This window comes from Carcharodon carcharias, chromosome 11 (assembly GCF_017639515.1).
Source record: "Carcharodon carcharias isolate sCarCar2 chromosome 11, sCarCar2.pri, whole genome shotgun sequence".
Taxonomy (NCBI): domain Eukaryota; kingdom Metazoa; phylum Chordata; class Chondrichthyes; order Lamniformes; family Lamnidae; genus Carcharodon; species Carcharodon carcharias.
Window position 1 is genome coordinate 34,611,931 of NC_054477.1, and position 14,101 is coordinate 34,626,031.

The 14,101-nt window shown below is 40.0% G+C and overlaps 1 protein-coding gene across 2 annotated transcripts in view; it reads left to right on the forward strand.

The window, feature by feature from the left end:
- vps36 (vacuolar protein sorting 36 homolog) overlaps positions 1-14,101 on the forward strand; it is a 46,803-nt gene that overhangs the window by 14,462 nt on the left and 18,240 nt on the right. Inside the window, exons 5-7 of one of the 2 annotated variants that reach the window (XM_041199893.1) lie at positions 1,557-1,646; positions 3,486-3,572; positions 11,932-11,964. In XM_041199893.1, coding sequence (XP_041055827.1) covers positions 1,557-1,646; positions 3,486-3,572; positions 11,932-11,964 — 210 coding nt within the window. The remainder of the gene's footprint in view (positions 1-1,556; positions 1,647-3,485; positions 3,573-11,931; positions 11,965-14,101) is intronic. The other variant, XM_041199894.1, reaches the window with a different exon arrangement.

Consider the following 14,101-nt stretch of genomic DNA (forward strand, 5'->3'; position numbering starts at 1 on the left):
TGATTTTAACTCTGGGTGCTTGCGGCAGGCAGGCCAATAGGTAGATCCAGGCCATTTTAATTCCTCATACATAGTGCCTCCTGCCCAAAGTAGAAGTGATGTTGAAGCTGGTGGTTGGGAGCCCGAGGATGCTGGAGATCCAATGGAATGGTCCTTAGCATGGTTAGTGATTTTTTGGGAGAGACAGGGCCAAGGTTGGGAAGAATCATGGAGAGCCTTGGGGACCATTCCTGCTCCTCCCTGCTCACAAAGAATTCCTAGAAAAGTTAAACTTTAATAATTACCAGGGATTTTTCTGGCCCCACTGCTGACTGCCACCAAGTCCTGTTGTCTACTTAAGCCTTGTGCCGCCTCCTGAATTTTATAGTTTAAAACTGGCTTGCAGTACCAAACCGAGCTAGCCAAAGCTTCCCCTGACCACAGCATCCTATTGGAAAACAAGGTTAAAATCGACCCTTATACAATAATTTAAAATTGAAAGTAGATGAGAGAAGCATAGGAGGAGCAGGAGTTGGCCATTCAACTATTTGAACCTGTTCTGCCATTGTATTAGGTCATGGCTTAAATATACTTAACTCCAGAGGGTGGTGGGAATCTGGAACTCACTGCCTGAAAGGGTGGTAGAGGCAGATACCTCATAACATTTAAGAAGTATCTGGATGTGCACTTGCGATGCCGTGTCATACAAGACTATGGGCCTAGTGCCGGAAAATGGGAATAGAATACTTAGGTACTTGTTTGACTGGCACAGATTCAATAGGCTGAAGGGCCTTTTTCTGTGCTGCAGACCTCTGTGATTATGACTCTAAGTAATGGCATTTTTTTAATGTCCCAGTTTGAACATAAAATCTGTTGGACAGCTGGATCTCTGTATAAATCCTAATACATTCAAGGTTTAAACTGACGCTGGGCAATGATAGATAAGCTTGTGATTTTCAAAAGCTTTCAAGCAGAAAGTCAGTTTTCTATCAGGTCGACCGATCAATGAAACCCTTGAATTCATCTCTGCAAGCTCCAACTGTGTGTATATATGATTAACGTTCTACCCTTCACAATTTTTTCCATTTCTGGTATCCCTCCTCAAAGGTGCTGATTCTTGCTGGTGTGTGGTTAACTGGTACCTTTGCTCCACCTATCTAGACAACTTGTTTATGTATGAGCCTAAAGAGTGTGTTGGAAGGTTATTTAACGAGGGAGAAAATTACAGTCAACCCCCAATCCTGCCCCCGCCCTTGTTCACATGGATATTTTCTACACAAGTAATGTCAGTTGTGGTACACGATGAGATTGCCTAAAGCTGGGAATCATATTTGGGGATATCTAGTGCGTATGCAGCTAAGATTTCTTAACAGCTTTGTAAGGCATATTCAAACCCCCGAATGTGGTATAATTAAACACCTTCTGTTGTTTTATTATGTTTAAGGCACTTCACAAATACAAGTTGTAATTTTGTTGTAGTAGTTCAAATTGTAAATTGTTATGAAGTATCTGAGAATAGCATTAGTGAAATGGTGGTTATCAACAACTATGATCAATGTTTAACATTGCTGTTAAAGTTTTACAGGCGACTGTCAGAAGAATTGTCTCAGAAGCGATGGGAGCATATTTCAGTATCTCAGCCTATGCAGTCACCCAGTAGATTGCAAGTAGGTATCAATGTGGAAATTTCTGCCCTGATTTATTGTGATCAGTCAAAAAGTCTACTGTAACTGATTGTATGAAAAATGATATAAGATCTGCCTGCATCCAGCACTAGTCTCATACAATTCTTTTTAAATGAAGAGATGGTTGGCGGGGTGAGCAGTGGTAATTAGGAAGGAAAGGAAACTTGGGATGGGGGAGGTGTGTTGGAGGGATTGGTTTGCTTACTGCACTGGCAAGTGTTGGTAAGTAGTGCATCTTTGTGTTGTTCATCAGAATGAAAATATTTCCAGATACAGCATGAATTTGGTAAGGTGCAGTTTTAGAATGCCATGATGATGTACCTTGATTTCAATCTCGGCTGACCTTTGTTTCAAATGAGTTGTTGGCCCTTTTCAGACAAATTGACAATGACAGGTACTTCATTTCAGTGCAGTCATATCCATTAGGAATTGGGTCATTTCATTTAGAGCTCTCTCATCTGAGAGCGAGAACACCTTTTGTGCTATCCTTCTTGCCTAGGTTTGATGTAAATTTTTAAAATTGAGAAAGCACTGGGACACCCACTTTCCTGCCACTCTCACCTCGCTTTTGAGCTTTAATGGTGATGTGGAACGGGAGAAAATTACAACAATACAATTTTTAAAAAAAATGTTTAAAAATGCATTAATAGTTAAGACAATTTAAATAGCAGAGCTATTTTAATATTTATACTGAGTTTGAATACTTGATAATAATGGATGAAATGATCCACTTAGATACACCTACTGGCAACCAGACTGCCCAATCTTATTTCACTTAGTGCACTTGAATCTGTAAGAAAGTGGGCTTTAAAGATTTAAGTAAGTATGTAATTGACATTGATTGATATACATAATTTATTTTATACCGAAACAATTGTACATGGATATCGGTTTTGTATGTTATTTATTGTAAATACAATCAACCACATTTATTATTTAAGTATTAAAAGAATATTTCATGGTTCAGGCCATTCAACGCAATCGGCACATGGCAGCATTTACCCTCCATGTGAGCAAATAGTTCTGATCCTCCTTCAACCCCTTTTTCTTCATCCACCAATCCAACCTACCCCAATTATTAACCATGGAAGTGAATTTCACAGCCTCATTACTCTCTGCAAAGACCTTGTGGCATCGAAGGCACAAAGTTTCACTTCAGAATAATGCATTGTTCACTACTTGAAATAATGTTTCTGTATTAATAAAACAGAACGTCAGGCTTAACCTGAGCATTGCCACAAGAAACAAACGTATACTTCAAAAAGTAAAAATTTGTAGAGCTTTGGGGAAAGAATAGGAGATTAACTGGTAGCTTATTCCTTGACCGAGCACAGCCACAATGAGCCAAATGGCCTCTTTCTGTGCTATATGATTTTATTCCATGGAGTGATAGAGAAATAATCCAACGCTGTAATTTCATACGCAGAATGAGTTCTTAATTTCAATTATGCCTATGAAGGAAAAAGCAAATCATAGGTTTTGTACTTTCTTCAGGCAGGGGAAAAAGTAACCTAGAGTCACTGGCACAAGAACAGTGTTGCTGGATGTTGAGGAGCAAGTTGCTTGACATCAGTCCCAGTGAAGGAACAGTATATAGCAGAGGCGAAAATGATTACATTTTAAAAAGTGACGCAAAAGCCAGACTGATATCTCAACTGCTGTTAATAAAAATAACTTGAGTTTCCTTCAAAGTTCATTTCCTGTGGGAGCTTTTAATAATTACATTTGGTAGGAAGTATCCGCATTTGCAAGAGAACAAAAACTTGAATAGAATATAGCCCACTTTTCATGTGAAATTTATAAAAGTTTCCTATTTTACAGGCAGGAAGAGTGAGGGCTGCTGGAATTGTGGGTATTGAAAGGAAGCTGGAGGAAAAACGAAAGGAGACTGACAAAAACATCTCTGAAGTAAGTTGTTGCAAAATGTTCAAGGCCAGCCATCCGTCTGGATCCGCTGAAACCATTTCCTGTCAAATGCTGGTGTGAATGCTGTGTCAAAACAGATCTCCTGAGATTGTTTCATCCTGAAAAGCCAGATTAGATGTCTGATATTTAGGAAGGAAATGTTATTTATATGAGTACACTTTTTTAGTGTTTGTATTTTGTTTTATGAGTATTATAAAAGTACAAGCTAAGATAAATTTGTTGCAGATTCAGTTTGTGCTTCCCTGATTTGGATGCTATATTATGCTATAGTACAGAACTAAAAATAGTAAATTTAAGGTACAGATGTTTCCATCCCAAAGCTGTAGTGATTCATGTATCAGCTCGTTCTGGATATTTTCATGTTGACACTAAGGCAACCTGACAGTTACATTGCGCATTCCTAAGAAGGTACTTGCTGCACTATGAAGGTTGTCTTTAAGGAATTGACAAAGGTTTGCAGAGATTGCTATTTAAAACATTTTATTGAAATATAATTTCTGGTTGATCATAACCCATACTATATTACAGAACCTAGTACTTTATCTATAATCTAGAGAGATTTTCCCAATATTAAGTCAGTGATGCAGGTGAATCTGGGGCTCAGCTGGCAAAGCAGCTGGTGAGTGTCAGGTCAGTAATGCTAACTGCTATCGATCACTCTGATAACCTTGAAGAGTGAGCCTTTCTTGTTACCAAACAGCACAGAATGAAGGCTGTGGGGTTTCTCTCTCAGATGAGGGAATGCAAGGGGGGGAGGGGTCCAAGTGTACCACCTACCAACACTTGCTAGGTGGCTATGATGGTCACTGGGAACATTCTATATGTCTGCAGCAAAATTCTGAAGGCCAAATAAATCTGAAAATGGAGAATAACATGCTCCCAAAGAAAAATGGGACTTGCTGAAGAGAGGATTCCAGTTTTCTTTTCTATTATAAGAATTATCAAAATCTTTACAATGTGTTGAAGGAAATTATAGAAACCTTTACAATAGGACCTAATTCTATGCCTTACAAAAAAAGAATTGCTTTGTAGCAGATTTCTACACTTTTATATTTTATTTTTTTTAATGTATTGACTGTGCACTGGTTATGTAACATGTGTTCTTATTGTTATGATTGAAGAGTCAGGTAACTCTTATTATTCAATTCTTGAGTTACATAAATCAGCAGAGAAGAAGTCAGATTATAATGCAGACCATACATTTCGCATATTAAAAACTGAATCCCATAGTTCTGTGACTTAATTTGAATAAAACAAAATCTGGTTTAATCCTCTCACTGGAAATATTTTGCTTTTAAAGTCTTGTAAACTCATTTCTTGTTTTAGGGGCGTGTATAATTCATACACTGCTGAAACAATGACATTGTATTCAGCAAAATGAATTGACACATTTCACTATATATTGGGTTAAAGCATAATTTCTCCTTCTGCCCTCCTCAAAAAAAACACACAAAACTCCACTGCAAAAAAATACTGTTTTTTGAATTTCTTTTCAAGTCCTTTGGCTATGACAAATGACTTTGATTTTACGGATGAATTATGTCATATTTAGAGACCCCAGGTTCTAGTAGAGGTTTCCTGTCAGAGCTGTTTGTCCCTGATAAGAATCCTGCAGTTCAATTCTGTTTATCACAGGAAGTTCCTGTTAGGTGTGTGCCCATTCCCTTTTGTTCCCAGAGTTTCTCTGAACAATTCCACCATTGGAGAAACAATGCTAAGTAGATTATTCTACTGCATGTTTTTTTTAAAGTCCTGGAACTTTCCACAGGGCCTTTCAGCTTATCATCTGGAAGAATTTTTAGTATTTTTATTCGCATTATTGTAGATCACAATGTTTACACTTGAGAGCGCAATTTGGATTCAGAATTGGGCATGTTTAGCCACACCCCTTACAAATAAGGATGACCTTATGGCTCATGACCATGAGTATATATTTTAAAATATCATGTAATATCGAAATACTAGATACTGATTTTTTTTTCAGTATAAATAGCCAGGAGCACTTGGGTCTCAGAATATGACTTCTATACATAATTATAATTTGTACCTCGCAGTTTAAGAGAGAAGCTTTACATTGCTTTCAGTAAATACAGTCAGATATTTAAAAGATTTGATTGCTTACTCGCACTGCTAGAATAGGTCTGAGGAATTCCCAAAAGGCAGGTTGCCTAGAACCTCCAGTTGCATTTTGTCTAAAGTACAAGGAATTAAAGGTGCTTTTACATTGCTGTGCATTTTACAGCAGGGCTGTGCTTTACAAGCCTATCTGCAACAATTTTTTCTATTTAATACTGACTTTTGAATTTGTCAGGATGTCTCAAGGCCTAGGAGAAAACAGGACTCCCTTCCTCTCAGAATAAAGTGCGGCGGAGAGGTTATGTTTCCACATGTAGTCAGTGGCAGAAGCACCGTGTATTTGATGTCATCTGCATTTTATTATGCAAAAGCACATTGAAACACGGTCGGACTTTGCAGGTCCATCACCCTGCTAAGTTACCATTTGTTTTGGAATGCTGATTCTAAAATTAAACCCGTATGTACAAATTTTCCCCCTACTGTCTAAGATGTTGACTACATACTGTATTTGGTCTCAATTCAATAAGTTAGTGTTCTTATCCCTTCTAAGGCAAACTTTCAGGTAAACAGGACAGTAATTTTGAACGCCAGCTTCTCATAATTCGACCGGCCCCCTTTTGATTGATTACTTCAGCTGAGCTCCATTATACATTTTGTTACATTGAAATTTACATTTGAAAAATATTCCAACAAGGCTTACTCTGTCACAAATAGGAGATTCTAATAGATGTTGTAGCTAAGCTGCACCCTAGCACCCTAGATCTTGCTCTCAAGGCTGAGGATAAGAAATTAGCATTTCAGAAATGGGAAATTTGAGGTGTAATTTTATTCTTTTACTTGCGAGTAAGATCAACTACTGTGAGGCTGCATAGCTTCTCCGAAGCTACAAAGTTAGAAGGGTGAATACTCCACATTTGGTGTTGAGCCACAAGTGGACTGCACAATAGCTGATTCAGAAGCCAACCATGTTCAAGTGAATTCGCAGTATTTTTATTTCTAACTAAGCTATAGTTGGAAAGTTTATTTTGTTTTTATATTTTATTTATTTCATTTTAACAAAATTTTACTTTTAACAAAAACTGTTCACAAAGAATTCTAATTGATGTCATTTTGGCTTTCTTTTGATTTCTCTGAATGCGGAACGGCATTATCATCTCCGCCACGGAAGGTGGGCGGAGGTAATTTTTTCACCCCTGTTTTTTATTTTTGGGGTTGGGGAGTGCATGGGGTAAAGATTTTTTCACTTTTACCCAAAACTGTTGAAAGGTCAGGGAGGCAGCTGCAGCTGGTTTGGGGAAACAGGAAACCAATTCATTCCCATACAAAACCACATGAGATGACAGAGTGGTTTGATGAGAGTAATAGGGTTGATGTGTTGTATGTGGACTTCTAAAAGGTATCTGATCAAGTGCCATATTATAGCTTGCCAGCAAAGTTGAAGCCCATGGAATAAAAGAGACAGTGGCAACATGGATGTGAATTTAGCTGAGTGAGAGGAAACAGAGTAGTGGCTTTATTGGACTGGAGGAAGGTATGTCGTGGGGTTCGCTCGGGGTTGGTACTAGGCCTGCTGCTTTTCTTGATATATATTAATGACCTAGACTTGAACGTACAAGGCAATTTCAAATTTTCAGATGATAAAAACTTGGGAGTATCGTCAAACCTGAGGAGGGTAATGCTAGACTTCAAGAGGACATAGACAGACTGGTGGAATAGGCAGACATGAGGCAGATGAAATTTAATGTAGGGAAGTGTGCAGTGAAATGTTTTGGTGGGAATAATGAGAGGCATATAAAATATATAGTGCATTTCACAACCGCCATATGTCCCAAAGTGCTTTACAGTCAATGAAGCATTTTTCAATTGTAGCAACTGTTATAATGTTGGAAACGTGGCAGCAAGGTAGTGCACTGCAAGACCCCACAAACAGCAGTGTGATGATGACCAGACAGTCTGTTTTTAGTGATTCCGGTTGACACTGGAGATAAGTCCCCTGCTCTTCAATACTTGTGTCCACCTGAGAGAGCAGGCAGAGCCTCAGTTTAATGTCTCATCTGAAAGACGCCACATCTGAAAGTGTGGCATTTCCTCAGTACTGCACTTGGTGTGCAGCATTGATTTTTGAATTGAAGTCCTAGAGTGGGATGTGAACCCACAATCTTCTGACGAGAGTAAGGTGAGACTACTACCAGTTGAACCATGACAGAGACACAATTCTAAAGGGTATGCAGAAACAGAGGGACCTGGGCATATATTTGCACAAACCATTGAAGGTGACAGGACATGTTGAGAAAGTGGTCTAAAACTTTAGGTTTGATATGAAAGCTTTAGAGAAAGTGGCGGAAAGATATACGAGTGGTTCCAGGGACGTGGGAGCTCAGTTAGGTGGATAAACTGGAGAAAATTAGGCTATACTCCTCTGAGAAGAGGAGGTTGAGAGGAGATTTGATAGAGGTATTCAAAATCACGAGGAGTAAAGACAGGGAGAAAATGTTCCCAATAGTGGAATGTTCGAGGACCAGAAGTCATTGATTTAAGCAAAAGAACCAATGGTGACATGAGGAAAAACCCTCTTACACAAGTAATTAGGGTCTGAAATGTGCTGCCTGAGAGTATGGTGGAGGTATATTCAGTCGTAGCTTTTGAAAGGAATTGGATAAACACTTGAAGAAACATTGGAGGGCTACAGAGAAAGGATGGGAGGAGTGGACGGCAGAACTGCTCTTGCAGAGAGCCAGCATGGAAACTACAGACTGAAAGGCCTCCCCCTGTGCAGAAACTATTCTATGAATCTTGTTGACAGTGTGGACCTGGGTGGAAGGAGCTGATTCCATAGTTGGAGTATCGAGCATACCCACAATATTTTTGTGGATCCAGGTGAACTTTTTCTCCTCTAGGTCCAAATCTTATGGGCCTTTCCTTGGGTGGATATCAATAGTTCTTTTTAGGCCATTCACTACCTGACACAAATGGGCAACCAGCTGTTGAAATCACCTCCACTGATTTTCCTTGCTTTCAGTGTGATTGCACCCTATGGGCTTTGTTCAGCAATCATGGGTGAGAACAACCTGTATTTCAGTAGTACAGCCAAAATATTATTAGGATTGGCATTCATGGATAGTGAAACCAAATGAAGCAGTCCAGCATAAACCACAAGACTAATTTTCTTACAGTGTCAGTGGTAGCAACCTCTGAGTCAGTTGGTTGTGGATTTAAATACCCACTCTAGAGACTTGAGCACAGAGTCAAAGCTGGCATTTCGGTGCAATACTGAAGGAGCAACTGTCAAGAGTTGCTGATTTTCAGAAGACATACTTAACCTAGGTGCTGTCTGCCCTCTTGGGTCAATGTAAAAGACCCCATGACATTATTTGAAGCAGAGCGGTTTCAGTTTTCTGGCCAACATGTATCCCAGAACTAATATCACTAAAACAGATTATCTGGTCGTTTATCTCATTACTGTTTGCAGGAGCTTGCTGTATACAAATTGGCTGCTGCATTTCCCTAAATTACTACACTTACTATACATCACAAAGTACTTCATTGGATGCAAAGCTTCCCATGTGGCAGTAATAGAAACAATGATACTTTGTGGAGAATTCCATCTAAAACCTTTTAGTACAAGCTCCTTGTTATTGTGGAAAGATGTAAATGGCTTTTTCCCCGATTCCAAATGGGATCTGGTGTTTGTTAATACAGTTACTATTAGTTGTCCTATTCAAAAACTTCACACTTGCACAATTTATATTTCATCAGTGCCAAACTTCCCTCTGATTTGAAGGTGCTTTATGTTTATTTTTGTAATATAATTGTGAATATTAGTTGGAGCTACTATGGACCAAACAATTGTAAGTTGTTCTTCCTGTTGAGGAAGCATAATGAAAGACACATTTCCCGTCCAAATATTGTGCTTATGCTTTGTTTTTTCTTGCTAGGTGTTAAATGTAGAACAAGAATACATTTATGGAAAGCATTTCACAATGTAATATGTCAAAATGTCAATATTTTTCCTTTAATTCTGAATTATTTACCATGTGATTATGCTGCCTTACATTGAATGACATAACATTTACATGGAATATACAGCAAGAAACAGGCCACTATGCCCCTCGAGCCTGCTCCACCATTCAATAAGATGATGACTGATCTGATTGTAATCTTAACCCTACCTTCCTGCCTACCCCTGATAACCTTTCACCCTTGTTAATCAAGAATCCATCTAGTTCTACTTTAAAAACATTCAAAGACTCTGCTTCCACCATCTTTTGAGAAAGAGAGTTCCAAAGACTCTCAACCCTCGGAGAGAAAAAATTTCTCCTCATCTGTCTTAAATGAGTGACCCCTTATTTTTAAACAGTGACCCCTTGTTCTAGATCCTCCCACAAGAGGAAACATCCTCTCCGCATCCACCCTGTCAAGGCCCCTCAGGATCTTAAAGGTTTCAATTAAGTCACCTCTTATGCTTCTAAATTTCTGTGGCTACAAGCCTAACCTGTCCAACTTTTCCTCATAAGGCAACCCACCCATTCCATGTATTAGTTTAGTAAACCTTCTCTGAACTGCTAATGCATTTACATCTTTCCTTAAATAAAGAAATAGATGTGGTCTCACCAATGCCCTGTACAACTGAAACATAACCTCCCTATTTTTGTAATCAATTCCCCTCACAATAAACGATAATATTCCACTAGCCTCCTCCCATGCTTCCTGATCTAACTCTATCAGCATAATCCTCTATTGCCTTTTCCCTCATGTACTAAATACCTCCTAAATCCAACTCTACTATTTGTCTCAATTTCAATCCACATTTTCGTCATTTTCTGGTATAAAGTTTCTTTTGAATTCCCTAATTGATTTATCGGTGACTGTCTTGATGGTCACCTTTATGTTTTATAATTTAGGTTTTTTTGCACTTGCATACCATTAATTTTCAAAATATGCAAATATCAAGCATGTCAGAAGTAGTTTTAGTCCCAACATCTTACCATTTTCATTTAATGTGGTTGGTAAGTAGGTGCCTTGCATCCAGATTTCACTAAACACTTTCCTGCAATGCTGCCTTATGCACATGAGCACACAATACTGCCAAATGAGGAAGGCCATTCGGCCCATTCTAATTAACCCATCCAGAATAACCCTACATTTTCCTCTGTTATCACATTCAATTGTTTCTTAATTGATTCAAAGGTATTTGGTTCCATCAGTCTGCCTAAATATCCATTTCAAGTATTGATCACTCAGTGAAGACCCTCCTGATATCAATGAAAAGGTTACCCTTTACTAGTTTAAACCTCTGCCTCATTGCCCTACTTCCACTATTTATCCAAATGAACATCTAGCAGGGCATTTACTCCTGTGCTGGCTAGGGTAGCTGTTCAGTCGCTCATGGTCGCTGAGTTGATGGCACTCACAAGATTTTGAGTTCAAGTCCCCCTCTAGAACTTGAGCACAAAACTCGATGCTGAAGGAGCACTGCACTGTTGGAGGTGCTGACTTTCAGATGTGGCGTTAAACCGAGGTCCCGTTTACCTGCTCGATTCCTATAGCACTATGTTGTGGCATTGCCAGCTGTGGCTCAGTTGGTAGCACTCCTGCATCCGAGTCAGAAGGTTGAGAGTTCAAATCCCACTTCCAAAACAAAAAATTTATCTGACTCTCCAGTGCAGTATCAGAGGTGGTTCCTTTTGGCACATGTGGGTGGCTCAGTTATTAGTACCTCCGCCTCTGAAGGTTTAAGACTTCACGCGAGGAATTGTTGACCTCAGAAAATGTGACTCATAATTTCTATATAATCACTTCTAGGATGCCTATTTTCCACCTGAAAAGCCCACCTTTTCTGCCTTTGTTTATGACACAGACCCTTAATGCTGGGTTCAGCCTCGAGGCTTTTCTCTGCAGTGTCAAGCATTTGAGTGTCTCCATTGTTTCTCAGTAACCAGAACTGCTAATATTACTCAAGGTGTGGTTTGACTTGAGCACTACATTTTGATCACTACTTCCTCTGACTTATTTTGGCTACCTGGTTAAACATTCTATTAGCCCTATATTAGTGTTTTAATTGCCATAAGCCTTTTAAGTTTTGTACAATTGTTCACGACAAAATAGAGATTTAGAAACATTTATTTGTATTTGTTTAGGGAAGTTTCTGCTTTTCAACAGGATAGTCACTTCAGTACATGTTTCAAATAGTCAAATGTTTTTATGATCATGATTGCTGTAAGCAGAATTGTAACTGCAAGGCTAATTTTTCCTCTTTGATTTCCAGGCTTTCGAAGACCTCAGTAAACTAATGAAAAAGGTAAGCTTCCTTATCCAACAATCCTAATCATTTTATAATGAGATTGTACATTACCTGAAAACAACTGGCATTTGACTTTGAGAAATAAGCTGATGAGTGATAAATGAAAGCAATGTGCACATTAATTGATATTGGATACCATACACAAATAGATAGCACCATGACTCCTCAGACATCACCTTCCAAACCCATGACCGCTGCCATTTAGAAAGACAAGGGCAACATGGGAACATCACCATCTGCAAGTTCATCTCCAAGCCTCACACCATCCTGACTTGGAAAAATATTGCTGTTCCTTCATTGTCACTGGGTTAAAATCCTGGAACTCCCTTTCTAACAGCACTGTGGGTTTAGCTACACCACATGGAGTGTAGCAGTTCAAGAAGGCAGCTCACCGCCACCTTCTCAAAGGCAATTGGGGTTGGACAATAAATGCTGGCTTAGCCAGTGACGCCCATATCTCATGAACAAACATAAAAATTATTATTGTACCTCTGAGGAAGCAAGACATAATTTTGACACAAACTGAAGTGACTACATTAAGTCCTCACTTAAAGTTGCGGTTCCCATCAGATTAATGTTGAAACTGGAGTTATCTTCTTAGGACCTTGTCAGAAAAAAGAATTAAAACATTATACCCTGTAACTTGAAAAATTTTAACACGTTAAATTCCTACATTGATAAATGAAATAACTTATAAAATAAAATAGATTTAAAAATATAAAAGAAAAAAGTAACTTTCTACCTACAGTACCTCCAGCTTGCTGCCAATCCAGCTTTCTGAACTTCCCACTCCCTGATCTTCTTGGTTGCTGCAGATCCTTCCCCTGCTTGTGGCCCCTCCCCAACTCTGACTTGCGGCCTCCCACTGTGCCCAACCCAGCCTCTCACAAGCCTCCTGCGCCCTGACTCACCCTCTCACTGCTTACCTCTCCTGAACCTGAGATCCCCTTCAAGATCCAGATCCAAGTCAAAGCCAGAACTCTGGAGTTGTGAAACTGAGCGTTCCAATGGTGCAGGAGTGCTGAGCTGGGGCTGTTATAATCCATGTTTTTTTTTAAATGCTCCTGCTCGACGTTTCCCTCTCCTCAACCCGCACTATGAGCAAGACCTGTGAAGCTGAGCAGCGAGGCAGGAGGAGCAGCTTCGACAGCCAATTTTAAAAAAAAAGCTTGGATTATAACAGTCCCAGCTTGGCATGTCCCAACAGGCCCTCCTGCATCTTTGGGACTCTCACTTTCACAACCCCCAGAGCTCCAGCATCAGATCGTATCTGGATCTTGAACAGGAACAAAGGTCAGGAGAGGGAACCAGTGAGAGGGCAAGCCAGGGAGCAGGAGGTTTGGAGAGAGGGCGGATTGGGCATGGGGGAGAGGCTGCAAGTTGGAGGTCAGACACAGGGAGAGGTTAGAGAGGGGAAGGGGCTTCAAGTCGGCGGATCAGGCATGAGGAGCGGCCGCAAGCCGGAGTTTGGGGAGGGGAAGAGACTGTAAGCTGGAGGGTCAGGGAGGGGAAGAGGGTGCAAGTTGGAGGCTCAGGCACGGGGAGAGATCACAGGTTGGGCATGGGGAGCGGCCGCAAGAGTTAGAGAGTGGGGTAGGCCGGTCAAAAATGGCACCAATCAGGTCACGCGAGAAGCTATGTTAAAACGAATCCTTCAACACTCAACAGGTTTACAGGTCCCATTAACTTACCAATGTTAAATGGGGTAATGTTAAAAGGGGACTTACTGTACCTTGTTGAAAAGCAGAAACTTTCATAAACAAATACTAGTAAATGTTTTTATATCTCTAAATCACTCATGAAACTTGACACCATGCAAGGCAAAGCAGCTTGCTTGATCAGCACCTCATCCGCCATGTTAACTGCCTCCAGCACTAACGCGCAGTGGCAGCAGTGTGTTCCATTTACAAGATGCACTGGAGCAGCTCACCAAGGTTCCAACGACAGCACTTTCCAAACCCTCGAACTCTGACACCCAGAAGAACAAGGAGAACAGACACATGGAAACACCACCACCTGCAAGTTCCCTTCCAAATTATACAGTGCCTTAACTTGGAAATATATCGCCGTTCCTTCACTGTCGCTGCGTCAAAACCTGGAACTCCCTTCCTAACAGCACTGTGGGCGTACCTAT